The 15,195-nt window shown below is 38.0% G+C and overlaps 1 protein-coding gene across 1 annotated transcript in view; it reads left to right on the top strand.

Annotated features, from left to right (window-relative positions):
- LOC110724807 (transformation/transcription domain-associated protein-like) overlaps positions 1-13,590 on the top strand; it is a 30,006-nt gene extending 16,416 nt beyond the window's left edge. Inside the window, exons 19-35 of the mRNA XM_021904278.1 lie at positions 164-313; positions 514-735; positions 874-1,095; positions 1,349-2,002; positions 3,002-3,262; positions 3,367-3,714; positions 3,863-4,272; positions 4,356-4,776; positions 6,235-7,533; positions 8,128-8,388; positions 8,471-8,761; positions 8,867-9,343; positions 10,074-10,505; positions 10,701-10,979; positions 11,190-11,741; positions 12,437-12,643; positions 13,177-13,590. Coding sequence (XP_021759970.1) covers positions 164-313; positions 514-735; positions 874-1,095; positions 1,349-2,002; positions 3,002-3,262; positions 3,367-3,714; positions 3,863-4,272; positions 4,356-4,776; positions 6,235-7,533; positions 8,128-8,388; positions 8,471-8,761; positions 8,867-9,343; positions 10,074-10,505; positions 10,701-10,979; positions 11,190-11,741; positions 12,437-12,643; positions 13,177-13,296 — 6,606 coding nt within the window. The 3' untranslated portion in view covers positions 13,297-13,590. The remainder of the gene's footprint in view (positions 1-163; positions 314-513; positions 736-873; positions 1,096-1,348; positions 2,003-3,001; positions 3,263-3,366; positions 3,715-3,862; positions 4,273-4,355; positions 4,777-6,234; positions 7,534-8,127; positions 8,389-8,470; positions 8,762-8,866; positions 9,344-10,073; positions 10,506-10,700; positions 10,980-11,189; positions 11,742-12,436; positions 12,644-13,176) is intronic.
- The last annotated feature ends 1,605 nt before the right edge of the window (positions 13,591-15,195 follow it).

Here is a 15,195-nt window from a genome sequence, read left to right as displayed (position 1 = left end):
AGTTTGATGATTGTTTTCTTCAGTATTCTTTGTTTAGTTGTTGTAGTCCTTTAGGTATCTGTACGGAAAGTATTCTGGGATAAGAACAGCTGTTTATATTCTTTTGGCCGCTGAATTGCTTTAGAATTATTTTGTAACAAGGCGTTCTGGAATTCATGTGCAGGTCAAAGAAAGCAAATGGCTTGTGAAATGCTTTTTGAATTATTTGCGGCATGACAAGACTGAAGTGAATGTGTTATTTGATATTCTTTCCATATTTTTATATCACTCACGGATTGATTATACTTTCTTGAAGGAATTTTATATCATTGAGGTAAGTTTACTCTGTTAAAGGGTGTCTTATTTTTATGAAGTATTGCGTCCTTGTCTTTTTATCCTGGAACGTGAACGAAATTTTAGTCTATTAGATGCTCCTAGTTCTCTTTTCAGCTGTTTTGTACTGTCTAAAGAAATTGATTTATCTTATTCCCTATTTTCTTTTCATCTTATGCTAATTTTTATGCTGTTGTCCAGGTTGCAGAGGGATATTCACCTGACTTGAAGAAAACACTCCTGTTACACTTTTTGGACATTTTCCAGTCAAAACAACTGAGTCATGAACACGTAGTGGTGATAATGCAAATGCTTATATTGCCGATGTTAGCTCATGCCTTCCAGAATGGTCAAAGTTGGGAGGTTGTTGATCCAAGCATTATTAAAACAATCGTTGATAAACTTCTTGATCCTCCTGAAGAGGTGATAGTCTGTTCCTGGCTGGTTCCTAATGAGGAATGTTGTATTAATTATACTGTTGCATTGTTATGTAAGCAGTATTGTGTAACAGTTAAGAAGTTAATTTCCTTAATGAATAGTCTATATTGGGATCTTGTACAGGTTTCTGCTGAATATGATGAACCATTACGCATAGAGCTTTTGCAGCTTGCCACACTGCTTCTGAAATATCTTCAAGGCGACCTTGTTCAGCATAGAAAAGAGCTTATTAAGTTCGGTTGGAATCATCTTAAACGTGAAGACAGTGCTAGTAAACAGTGGGCATTTGTCAATGTTTGTCACTTCTTAGAAGCTTATCAGGCCCCAGAGAAAATCATACTACAGGTACACTAAAGTGATAATACTCTTGTCAGAGTTTTTAATAGTAGTGCAGTATTATTTTATTCTTTGCCAGAATTCTGACTTATTACAAGTTCATGCATGATTGGGGGTTTTCTTTGTAGGATCTTTTATTGTAATTATTTATTATGTAGTGGATACTCGAGTACTGTAGGTCTTTGCTGAAAATCTAGACCCCAATTTATCTATCTTTTTGTAGCTCTTTAAATGCCATTTTTTTGCCTGTGCTTTAAATCAGGTGTTTGTTGCTCTTCTGAGAACTTGCCAACCAGAGCATAAGATGTTGGTGAAGCAAGCATTGGATATATTGATGCCAGCATTACCACGAAGATTACCTCCTGGAGATAATCGTATGCCAATTTGGATACGATATACTAAGAAAATCCTCGTTGAAGAAGGCCACTCAATTCCTAATTTGATTCACATTTTCCAGCTCATTGTCCGTCATTCAGATCTTTTTTATGCCTGCAGAGCACAGTTTGTACCTCAAATGGTAAATTCTCTTAGTCGACTAGGTTTGCCTTACACAACGACTGCAGAGAATCGGCGTCTTGCTATTGAATTGGCTGGGTTAGTTGTGAATTGGGAGAGACAAAGGCAAAGTGAAATGAAGGCTGTAGCTGGGACTGATACTTCAACCCAAAATTCTGATGTTTTAAGTTCCGGTATGGCTGGTGTCGACTCCAAACGTTCCACAGAGGGATCAGCAGTTCCTGAGGATCCGAGTAAGCGTGTAAAGATTGAACCTGGAATCCAATCCTTTTCTGTTACATCTCCACCAGGTGCTGCTTCCATTCCTAACATTGGAACCCCGGGGTCTGCTACTCAGGCAGATGAGGAGTTCAAACCAAATGCTGCAATGGAAGAAATGATAATTAATTTTTTGATTAGGGTAAACCTTCTGTGACATGGCCTTACTGATGATTCCATGCGTTATCTAATTCTTGTCACTTTCTATCTATGATTTGACTTCTTTGGTTACCTCATCGTGCTTGCTTCTCCTGTCCTAATTTATTTGTCATGATTACTCTTTTATCCCATGCTTTTACACTTTTATTGGTTCTTATAATACTAATATTAGCGATAATTGCTGATAGGTTACACTTTCAATCGGTTATAATTTATAACGATTTAGTAAAAACTTATATGTTATTCTTGTACGAAACTATTTGAACGGAGGCAAAAGTAACTATTAGAAAAAGATGGAAGTGTAAGTATATTTTTGCTCATATTTGGATTGTCATTCAATTTCCCCATTTTGATAAGGAAGGACCAATTAGGACGGATTGATTTTTTGTTTTCTTAATCGGATGCTAGGATTAGCAAATTTAATATGGAATTCAATATTTTTCATTTTTTTGGGCGATCTAGGAAACTTGAATGCAGATAATATGAAGTATATGGTATTTTCATGTCTGATCTTCTCCTATAAATTTATCATTGTTGGTGCCTTTTGGTGGGATGATCTTCATACACCTTTCTTTCTGTTTGGAATCTGCATTATATGTAAAGTATGTTGTGGAATATTTTTCCTAATGTAAATGTGGTTGGAGCTTTCACATTGATTCTTGACTGTGTTTTCTGACCATGAATCTAGTGATGTGGTGTTAAGGTATCATATTTGAGAAAAGTATCAATGCAATGGATAATTGGATATGTATTTGTGTCTTAGTTAACTTTCTTGAACTACCTTCTCCAAGAAGCACCTTACTTAAAGGATAACTGTGAATTTTCTATTTAGTTTATTACTCTAGTTCTATTGCCTATGTGATACACTACATTCGTGAATCTCATGATTATACAATGTTTTGGATCACAAAAGTTAGGGATTTATTCTTCTCACATGTTATCCTCAGTTGTCATACCATTGTCTTGTTATTTTATGAACCAGGTGGCCCTGGTGATAGAGCCCAAAGACAGGGAAGCAAGTTTAATGTACAAACAGGCTCTAGATCTACTCTCACAAGCTTTGGAAGTGTGGCCACATGCTAATGTGAAATTTAATTATCTTGAGAAGTTGCTCAGCAGTATTCAGCCATCTCAATCAAAAGATCCTTCCACTGCTCTTGCTCAGGGCTTGGATGTTATGAACAAAGTTTTGGAAAAGCAGGCACAATTATTCATAAAAAACAACATTAGCCAAATATCTCAAGTAATATAGTTGTTACACCCTTTTTCTCTTTATTATTGGTTCGTTGTAATTATCACTTTGTAACTTTATTCTTTTTGTTGATATATTACTTCAATTTGCTGCAGATTCTTGAACCATGTTTTAAATACAAGATGTTAGATGCCGGGAGGTCATTGTGCTCGTTGCTGAAGATTGTTTTTCTCACATTTCCCATGGATTCAACCAGCACTCCGTCTGAAGTGAAGATATTGTACCAGAAAGTTCAAGAATTGATAGAGAAACAAATTGCAGCTGTCACTGCTCCTCAGACATCTGGAGATGATACAGTGGCCAGTTCTATCAGCTTTGTGCTTTTGGTCATTAAGACTTTGATGGAGGTGCAAAAGAACCTAGTTGATCCTTCCTTGTTGGTCCGAATACTTCAGCGCCTGGCACGTGATTTGGGATCACTTGCAGGTACTCAAGCTAGACAGGTATCTATTTTATCCTATAACCTCCTCCCCTCTGAACCTATCTTTTATCTCTCACTCATTTTTGCAGTACTTTTGATGTCCTATTGACTATTGATTACTTGGCCATACTCCATATATTAGCATTTGGTGATACGTTTTTTCAATATAGGGTCAAAGACTGGATCCAGATTCAGTGACCTCATCTCGTCATGGTGCTGATGTAGGAGCTGTCATCTCTAATATAAAATTGGTCTTGAAACTTATTGGTGAACGAGTCATGCTTGTGCCAGATTTTAAAAGATCTATTACACAAATTCTCAATGCTGTTCTCTCAGAGAAGGTTACTGATGCAAGTGTTCTACTTTGTATATTGGATGTGATAAAAGGGTTGATTGAGGATGACTTCAGTAAACCAACTGCGTCTGGCACGATGACTAGTTTTCTTAACCCAAAAGATACGGTATCTTTTCTTCAGAAGATTTCCCAAGTTGACAAACAGAATTTTTCCCCAAGTCAACTTGAAGAATGGGACCAGAAGTACCTGGAGCTTCTCTATGGAATCTGTGCCGATTCAAATAGGTAAGTATTCACCATCAGTTTTCGTTTTTCAGCTGGTAGCCTGGCAATTGCGATATATCTATTAATGATGTCATCCTTTGCAGATACCCTCTTCCCTTGCGGCAAGAAGTATTTCAGAAAGTAGAAAGGCAGTACATGCTTGGTTTGAGGGCAAAGGATCCTGAAACTAGAAAGAAGTATTTTTTGCTGTATCATGAATCTCTTGGAAAAACATTATTTGCTAGGTTGCATTACATCATTCAAATTCAGGACTGGGATGCTTTAAGTGATGTCTTTTGGCTTAAACAAGGCCTTGATCTTCTTCTTGCCCTGTTGGTAGAGGATCAGTCAATTACACTTGCTCCTAACACTGCGAGATTGCAGCCTCTTGTTACTTCAAATAATAGTCCTGAAGGTTCTGCAATGCAGCACCAGGTGTCTGAAGTTCCAGATCCTGTTCCACTGACGTTTGAAGGTCTTGTTAACAAGCATGCTCATTTTCTGAATAAGATGAGCAGACTACAGGTCGGTTGCCCCCTCTCCTACTAACTCTGTAGTATGTTTGCTGGAAGCTTATTTTTCTATCAAACTCGACATCGTTTAGCTTATATAATTACAGGTGGATCCTTGATATTGGAACTTCGGTTATTGTTTCGCTATCTCCTGTTTAGCTCTATGCCTACAAATTAGTTTTTTTTACACTTTATTGTGGCTATTAATCTAGATGCTTATCTGATGGGTTTCTGTGACACTCTGCCTGTGGCTATTAATTTTTACTAGGTTACTCATTGGCCTATATTCATTCACCTCTTCGTCTTTTTTGACGTTTAAGCCTTGAACTGGCTATAGGGGGAAGCCTTAGCCCCTTTTTCTGGCACCACTGAAGTCACTCAAGTCATGCTTTGCCTCTTCATTGCAATATCTTCTCCCACCTTATTAACCTTCCACTGAAGGATTGAGGCCTTACCTGTTACCTGGGCTGGAAAGCCCTCTGATCACTGAACAATTTAAGTGCTGGCCTACCATCTGACGTCCCTTTTTTCATTTCTTGTTCTTTCTCTCCAGTTTTCTTAGTGTTTTTGTCTCTTTGATTCTGATTCTTCTGCCTCAAGCAGTACTTCATGTGATTGGCATACTATACTAAACAATTACTCTTGTTTCCTTTCCTTTGGTACGTCTATTAATATTTTGTGAAAATATAAGACAAAAGCTAAGCTTGATTTCCACCTTATTTGGTCTAGTGAGGTCTTGAGAGGCATACTATTATTCTAATTAGTCAAAAACTGTTAGGAAATAGGTCTCTGACAGATTCTACATTTTTTATTTCCATAAATTTGAAAATTAATCAATAGAGGAAAATTCAAAGTGGCAAATACTTTACAGTATCATTTTATATACAAATGGCCAAGTAAAATTAGCAATAACTGCCTCTGTTCCCCTAATATTGCAACAATAACAATTTTAGGAAGTTTCACAAATATTGCAAAATTACCATTTTTGCACATGCTCTCTCTCTCTTTCTCTCTCTCTCTCTCTCTCTTCACATGGGTCCCTATCTTTTTATTTATTTTTTATTTTTTACTATATCTCTCATCTTTTGTTCCGTGTCTCTCCCCCCTTCTCTCTTGTTGCAATGTTAGGGGAACGCAGGAAGTATAACAATAGCCAAAGTAACAGTAATAAACTAATAACAATAGTAGTTAGCAGCAGAAGCAGTAGTATTATTGTCTAGTATCAGCAGAATCATTAGTGTTGGGGGGGGGGGGGGGGGCTGCTGAAATGAAAAGGTAGCAATGTGAGTTTACAAGAGCAAAATCCATGTGGATCTGTGCGTGCACCCTGCTGGTCTTTTTTTGTGTACCTTTACTCAAGATTTACAAGAAAATCTGTCTATGAAACTGAGTTTGCTACTGCTTAAACCAGAATATGGTAGTTATTTATGCTATTAGGGCGAAGTTAATTCAAATCTATCTTCTCTTGCAGGTGGCTGATCTTCTTGTGCCACTGAAAGAACTTGCTCACACAGATGCAAATGTTGCATATCATCTGTGGGTGTTGGTATTTCCTATAGTCTGGGTGAGCTTAAACAAAGACGAACAGGTTGCTCTGGCTAAGCCTATGATTGCTCTCTTATCAAAGGATTGTCTTAAGAAACAACAAACACATAGACCAAATGTTGTGCAAGCTCTCTTGGAAGGACTTCAGCTTAGCCATCCACAACCTCGGATGCCTAGTGAACTTATTAAATATATTGGAAAGACGTACAATGCTTGGCATATTGCATTGGCCCTGCTAGAAAGTCATGTCATGTTGTTCATGAATGATACCAAGTGTTCTGAATGTCTTGCTGAGCTATATCGTCTGCTTAACGAAGAGGACATGAGGTGTGGGTTGTGGAAGAAGCGGTCTGTTACAGCTGAAACTAGAGCTGGGCTCTCACTTGTGCAACATGGCTACTGGCAGCGTGCTCAAAGCCTGTTTTATCAGGCCATGGTCAAGGCAACTCAAGGGACCTATAATAACACTGTTCCCAAGGCTGAGATGTGCCTATGGGAGGAGCAATGGCTTTATTGTGCTGGCCAACTTAGTCAATGGGAGGCCCTGGCAGATTTTGGGAAGTCCATTGAAAATTATGACATCTTACTCGATAGTCTATGGAAAGTTCCTGATTGGGCTTATATGAAAGATCATGTTATCCCTAATGCTCAAGTAGAAGAAACACCGAAGCTCAGAGTGATTCAGGCCTACTTTGCACTCCATGACAAAAATGTTAATGGTGTCGGAGATGCAGAAAATATTGTTGGGAAAGGTGTTGACCTTGCTTTAGAACAGTGGTGGCAATTGCCGGAAATGTCTGTGTATGCTAGGATACCCCTTCTGCAGCAATTTCAGCAGCTAGTTGAGGTTCAGGAATCTGCTAGAATTCTTGTAGACATTGCAAATGGAAACAAACATGCTGGGAACTCTTCTGGTGGTGGACATGGGGGAATTTATGCAGATCTAAAAGATATTCTTGAGACTTGGAGATTGAGGACACCAAATGAATGGGATAACATGACAGTTTGGTATGATTTGTTGCAATGGAGAAATGAAATATACAATGCTGTCATAGATGCTTTTAAAGATTTTGGTTCAACCAATCCTCAACTTCATCACCTTGGCTATCGTGACAAAGCATGGAATGTCAATAAGCTTGCTCATATTTCTCGTAAACAAGGGCTTTATGATGTGTGTGTCACCATTCTTGAAAAAATGTACGGCCACTCTACTATGGAGGTGCAGGTATGTGAAGTCATAATTGCTTTTGATGGCTTTACGACTATTATTGATGGTGACCTTATCTTTGAAGTCCCCCCCCCCCTCCTTTCTTGCTTTCTCTTTTTGCCAGTTTATTTTGCTCAAATATTCTGGCCATGTTATCATTTTGCCTATTACTGATTTACTGGTAAACCTAATGAAGGATCTTTACTGTACAAAATATGTTGGACACTGTATTCAAATTTAGTAAAAAAACTCACGACTCCACTCATTGAAGCAATGCGGTGGGATGATACTTGGCCTATATATATTTAAACTCATGACTCATGATTTTGAGTCAGGAAGCATTGCCCAGGGATGATACTTGGCCTAATATATCCAAACTCATTTAATGACCTTCTTAAGTAGTCTTTCATTTGGGTTTTTGGGGATCATGGGAGGAGAGAGCCCCCATGACTCCTCATCAATGTAGATAATCTTAAAGGCATTGTGACTCTTATAATTCCTGTGTATTAAAGTTTATCCTTGATATGGATCTGTACATCGCAATATTAGATAGGAGTGATGCTGTCATCTTACCGACTTGCTTTTTTTTTTTTTTTTAATGTATGCCTACAGGAGGCCTTTGTTAAAATCAGAGAACAAGCAAAAGCTTATCTTGAAATGAAGGGAGAAGTAACCAGTGGATTGAATCTGATCAATAGCACCAATCTTGAATATTTTCCAGTCAAGCACAAAGCAGAAATTTTTCGTCTGAAAGGAGACTTCTTATTAAAGCTAAATGACTGTGAAACTGCTAATCGAGAGTATTCTAATGCCATCAGTCTTTTCAAAAACCTGCCAAAAGGATGGATTAGTTGGGGAAATTATTGTGACATGGTATGCTATTTATTTTTGGCTTCTAATATCTATATTTTATACATTGTTTCTTACTGTGTACAATTTTCTGCTCTTTATTCAGGCATATAAAGAAACACATGATGAAATTTGGCTGGAGTATGCTGTTAGTTGTTTTCTTCAAGGTATCAAATTTGGTATTCCCAACTCAAGAAGCTATCTAGCTCGTGTTCTTTACCTTCTCAGTTTTGATACCCCTAATGAACCTGCTGGAAGAGCATTTGACAAATATCTGGAACAAATACCTCATTGGGTATGGCTTTCCTGGATTCCTCAATTACTGCTTTCATTGCAGCGAACAGAAGCTCCCCACTGCAAGCTTGTCCTCCTGAAAATTGCCACAGTATATCCACAGGCAAGTTTCTGCGCCCCTTTTAGATATAAAAGAAACATAAATAATAAAGATGGAAAGGTCAAGAAGTTCTCCATGGTTGTGTAACTATTTTTCTATAAATTTCAGGCTTTGTACTATTGGCTGCGCACATATTTACTTGAGCGCCGTGATGCTGCTAATAAATCCGAAATTGGGAGATTGGCTATGGCTCAGAACAGAATGCAGCAAAACCCTTCTTCTGGTGGTCCTAATTCACTTAGTTTGAATGATGGGGCTACAAGAATGCAAAACCACGGTGTTATATCATCAGAGAATCAGGTTCATCAGGTGTCTCAATCTGGTAGTGGTATCAACTCTCATGATGGTGGAATTATAAGCGGTCAAGAGTCAGAGAGATCTGCTGCTGGGGAAGGAGGCACTGTATCCGGTAGTGAATCACATCTGCCGCACAATTCATCAAATATCAATGATGGTGGTCAAAATGCACTAAGGCGTAGTGGTGCTATGAGTTTGATGGCTTCTGCTGCCAGTGCTTTTGATGCTGCAAAGGATATAATGGAGGCTCTCAGGAGCAAGCATACTAATCTTGCCAGCGAGCTTGAGGTGCATAATTTTATGCTTTTATTATGTTTCTGTAGACACTAATCACTAATCTGATATAACATGTGCTGCACTCAATTTACCTCTCTATTTAAGGTTGTTAGCTTGCAACTGTTTTCTGATTACTTTTCATTGTTTTCAGTATTCGTACTGTAATATTCTCTATTATTACTTTTAAAGAGTGATATATATTACTCATCTCCTTTATTTAATATATCGACACTCATAGATAAACTTTATGTCATTGTGTGATATTTTGCTCATAATTCATGTTATCGGGCTCTATCTATGATATAAAATTATCTCATGTAATGCTGTACACCATTTCATTGTATATTTCATGCCTTAATTTATGTGCTGTGATGAAGTTTGGAACAAAAAAGTCATGTATATAGATGGTGTGGATGAGTGTGAAATTAGTAGAGAGAGGGATGAGATATTTTCATTTCATGAGTAATGATGTTCATAGGGTGCGTATGAGGGAGGACAAAATTTGGTGATCTTGTGTTGGTTTATGAACACAGTTGTTGGTCCTAGATGCACATTTTGTGACAATCGGCTCTACCCCAATCAAGGATTGGGGTGTTACACTGTCCCTGCCTGTATCATGGTTTAGTATAATGATGTGTTTTTCTTGCTTCCAAGGTCCTTTTTAATGTGCTCCTGGCGTTTGACATATAATTTTTCAAGGTTTCTAATTTTGTTTTTGTTTCATATACGATTCATTTGGCAGATTTTGCTCACAGAGATTGGATCAAGGTTTGTCACTTTGCCAGAGGAGAGACTTCTAGCAGTAGTTAATGCTCTGCTTCATCGGTGTTATAAATATCCTACTGCAACTACTGCAGAGGTTCCTCAGTCTCTTAGGAAGGAGCTTTCTGGTGTCTGTAGGGCTTGCTTCTCAGCTGATGCTGTGAACAAGCATGTAGAATTTGTGCGAGAGTACAAGCAAGATTTTGAACGTGATCTTGATCCAGATAACGCTACTACCTTCCCAGGAACACTTTCTGAACTCACTGAGAGATTGAAGCACTGGAAAAATATTTTGCAAAGCAACGTTGAAGACAGATTTCCTGCTGTGCTGAAGCTTGAAGAGGAAAGCAGGGTTTTACGTGATTTCCATGTTGTTGATGTTGAGGTTCCTGGGCAGTATTTTACTGATCAGGTATGAACAATACTCATAAGAAATACACGGCATGACCAAGCCAAGAATAAACTTTTTTCTATATCAAATTCACTTTGCCAGTAAATTTTTTTTTGTCATAGTTTCCTCCATTGCTTTTTTTCTTCCTTAATTTGTGAATTGCTGTTTTTTTTTTTTTTTCTTAATATGTCAACTGATTCCTTTTCATAATCGTAGGAAATTGCACCTGATCATACAGTAAAATTAGATCGGGTTGGCCCCGATATTCCAATTGTACGAAGGCATGGTAGTAGTTTTCGTCGCTTGACGCTAATTGGATCAGATGGTTCACAGCGTCATTTTATTGTCCAAACATCCCTTACTCCAAATGCTAGGAGTGATGAACGCATGCTTCAACTGTTCCGTGTGATGAATCGCATGTTCGATAAGCACAAGGAGTCTAGAAGGCGGCATATCTGCATCCATACCCCAATCATAATACCTGTTTGGTCCCAGGTGATTTATCCTCACCAGTTTATTTTTTCTTATCTTATAGGAGTAGAGGTACTAATAAGTTGCTTGTAATTACATCCTTTAGATACATTCTCTTGAAAGCTGCAAATGGCTGGCCCCTTAATTTATAGCATTGGCTTGTTAGGGATTTGTTCCTGAAGTTTGTTGCTTCCATCATCCACCCTTACTTTAGTATTGATTACTTTGGATCAGGTTCGCATGGTAGAAGATGATTTGATGTACAGTACATTACTTGAGGTTTATGAGAACCATTGTGCGAGAAATGACCGTGAAGCTGATCTTCCCATCACCATTTTTAAGGAGCAGCTTAACCCGGCTATGGCTGGTCAAATATCACCAGAAGCTATTGTTGATCTCCGCCTCCATGCTTATAATGAAGTAACAAGGAGTCGTGTGCCTGATAACATATTGTCACAATTCATATACAAGACATTACTAAATGGAAACCATATGTGGGCTTTTAAAAAACAATTCGCAACCCAGTTGGCTCTCTCGTGTTTCATTTCATACATGCTGCAAATTGGGGGGCGTTCGCCTAATAAAATTCTATTTGCCAAGAACACGGGAAAGATTTTTCAGACAGATTTCCACCCAGCATATGATGCTAATGGGATGGTTGAATTTAATGAGCCTGTGCCATTCCGTCTCACTAGAAATATGCAGGCTTTCTTTTCTCATTTTGGTGTGGAGGGACTCATCATCTCTGCTATGTGTGCTGCATCTCAAGCTGTTACAACGCCAAAGGTAAGAAATCTACCTTCATCTGTTTATATTATCACCAGGGAACTATGAATGTGCTGTACATTTGTTTCACCATCTTGTTTGTGTTTATTACTTGTAATAATGAAGTGATGTACTTTTTTTTTTTTTTAAAGAACTGAAGTGATGTACTTTGATGCAAAGGCATATAAATCTTTTTGGGTGTTTAAAAAAATGATTCTGGGTTTGTGGTTGGGCGTTCGGGGGTGGGAGGGGGGGGGGGGGTTCAGCAGGATGAGTGTGCCAAAACATTCAGCAAAAGGTAAGACATCCTTCCCAAATGTGCAATGGAAATTTGACCCAGATTGGTAGAAAACCTACCTAGGACCTTATCTCTAGAGGAAAGATAGTGGCTTTTTATGCGTTCATTAAAGGCATTATCCCTTGCACTTCAATTGATATATATATATATATATTGACGCACACTTCAATTGATATAAAAGGCTAAGGGTCCAGCTATTTCTTAACATATTGATGACATGTTTACTTATATTTAGTTATGGGAGTCAGTTCATTAATTGAGTAGATAAATACCGCAACATTCAATAGTATAGCTAATGTTCAAAATAGCTCCATCTTTGAAGTTTAGAAATTAGCAGGATTACATAGGAGATATTGTGTGCAACTATTATGCTATGGTAGATTTGATGCCTTTACTCAAAATTATGTGTAATATGCAGCAAAACCAGCATATGTGGCATCACTTGGCTATGTTTTTCCGTGATGAGCTGCTGTCATGGTCTTGGAGAAGACCACTTGGAATGCCTTCGGCTCCCGTTCCTGGTGGTGGTCTAAGTCCAGCAGATTTCAAGCACAAGGTGACAACAAATGTCGAGCATGTTATTGGTCGTATCAATGTAATAGCTCCCCAGAGTTTGACTGACGAGGTAATGGGACAGGATTTCATCCCTTTTTTAGAAAATTTTTCAACATATACAAGAAGATACTGGACCAATATAGACATATAGTTGAATGATAGATTATTTGCATGAGCGTTTAATCTTTGTTGATATGATGAGTTTGAAGCTAGGTAACATTCCTAGGAGAGTAGGTGTGTACCATGCCATACTTTCAGACATATGTTTTGCATATATATGCTCCATCCATCCCATAGGGTATGCTAGTGTGTTCCCATGTAGAAAGAAAAAAGAGGCTAAATAGCTCATTGCATATGCAAAAGCTTTCAGATTGAGTATATTAAGATACGAAGATAGAATGTATTCCCTTTTCTTTTATACTAGTAGATTCTTGGATGTAAGCTTGTTCTCCCTACAACTTCCCTTACTGTACTGGTGTTCATGGCTGAATCTCTTGACCTGGAGTCTCCATGATGTGTATCTCCTTAATTCCTTATGCTTGTTGGGAAATCCCTCATTCCTTTGGTTAAGTTACTAAAGTGTTCTTTTGTGCTGGATTGCAGGATGAGAATGCCATGGACCCCCCGCAGTCGGTTCAAAGGGGTGTGGCAGAGCTCGTTGAAGCTGCATTGAGCCCTCGAAATTTGTGCATGATGGACCCAACTTGGCATCCATGGTTTTAATCTTTGCACAATGTACAGTTTTGCTAAAATGATCATGTTTGATATAGGCTCCTGCCAATTGTATATATAATGTACATATGTAGTTCTATAGTTGAAATAGGTGATGGGGAAGGCGAGTACTTGCAGAATTGCATGTTTAAATTATTCATCCGTCCGTAGTTGTCCCCTTAATGTTTTATTATGATTTATGAACAATGGAATTGACACTCACCTATATTGAGCTTAATTCTATCCTACCTTATAGTGGTAGTTTAAGTCAGGTATAGATATGGTAAAGCTGGAACTCTCTTTTAATCTCGATTTTATTTTTTATTTTTTTTTTATTTTTTTTTTATTTTTTTTTTGACAAAGAGAACTTTATAAATAAATAACAAATTACAACCTAAGAGAACTAAAGAAAGAAACTAGAACCAACCAAATACACCTAGCTAAAAACGCACACTAAATAAAACCTTGTGTTCTGTGGCGGAGCTGATACCCCCTAATCAACCCACATATGGCGTATATCACTTACCAGTAGAGGAAACCCGAAGTTAATGAAAAGGCTAGAAAGCCTTGCAACATACCAAATAGTAAAATACCATGAAGCTTGAACAACAACAAAATTATTACCAAAACCTTTATCTAGACTAAGAGTTGCCATTACGGAAGACTCAAATATAGTTCATTTTGTTGATTTATTGGCTTATTGCTGACTTCATATGTTATAATTACAATTAAGCCATTATCTGAAGGATGCCAATCATGTTTATTTTTTTATTCAATTTATTAAAAACATGCATATATCTACGAAAGAAATTGAATTATATATATATTGTTAAAAATATTTTACTGATGGTAAGATATTTATCAGTGAAGGGATGAAGATAGGAAGTAAGTAGTAGAATGGTAGGAAAACTCTTTTCTTGTTTTTCAACTTAAGTTCACAATACGTGAACTTTCATTTATATAGCCAAAATAATTGAATACAATAATATACATTATTGTACTTAGAGGTGGCCAGTGGGCCGGGTTGGACCCAGCCCACCCTAACTCGCACGGCTGGTGGGTCACGTGGGTCCGACCCGGTTTCAATCCGGCACAGCTCGGATTTAATCCGGGTTGTGTCGTGGGTCCAAAATTTTCGACACAACCCATTTCAACCCAGCTCAGTTTAACCCGTTTGATTCGACCCAAATCGCACAACCCGTTTTGACTCATTTAATTCGACACACCTAGCCCGTGAACCCACCTAACCCGACCCACCTGGCACAACCCAGCCCGCACGGCCCACCCGCACGAATGACCCACCCAACCCGCACGAGCCAACCCACCTAACCCGCACGCATGACCCACCCAACCCGCACGGCCCGCACAACCCGCACGGCCCGCACAGCCCGCACAATTCGCACGACCCGCACGGCCCGCACGGCCTAACATCCATTTTTAAAAAAACGGCTAGTTTTTTGTATCTAACGGCTAGTTTTTTGTATCTAACGGCTAGTTTTTTAAGTGTATGATCATCCATTCTATTTTTCCTATAAATACCAATTCCATTTCACTCAAATTTCCACACAAATTCAAGCTTTCTTTCTCTCTTACTTAAAAATTCTTATTGTTCTCAAATTCTCAAGTGTTATATAGAGTTATATTTTTGTTAAAAAAAATCTCCTTAATATTATTATTAGTATTCTTAAGATTCTAAAAAAAAAAAAATTTCTTCTCCATATTATAATTAGTAATCATACAAAAAAAAAAATGAGCTCAAGAGGAGGAATGGGAAGGAGTCAAAGTGGTGGTCGAAGTGGTAGCCAAAGGAGTGGTGGTGCAAATTTTTCGTATGAAATTAATACGGAAAATTTAAACCAATTTGTCAATGAATATGGAGATTATGGTTTAGGAGATAGGCAAAATATTCAA

The sequence above is a fragment of the Chenopodium quinoa genome, unplaced genomic scaffold (assembly GCF_001683475.1).
Source record: "Chenopodium quinoa cultivar QQ74 unplaced genomic scaffold, ASM168347v1, whole genome shotgun sequence".
Lineage (NCBI taxonomy): Eukaryota > Viridiplantae > Streptophyta > Magnoliopsida > Caryophyllales > Amaranthaceae > Chenopodium > Chenopodium quinoa.
Note: the sequence above shows the minus strand (reverse complement) of the source record. Positions and strands in the feature narration are given on the sequence as shown.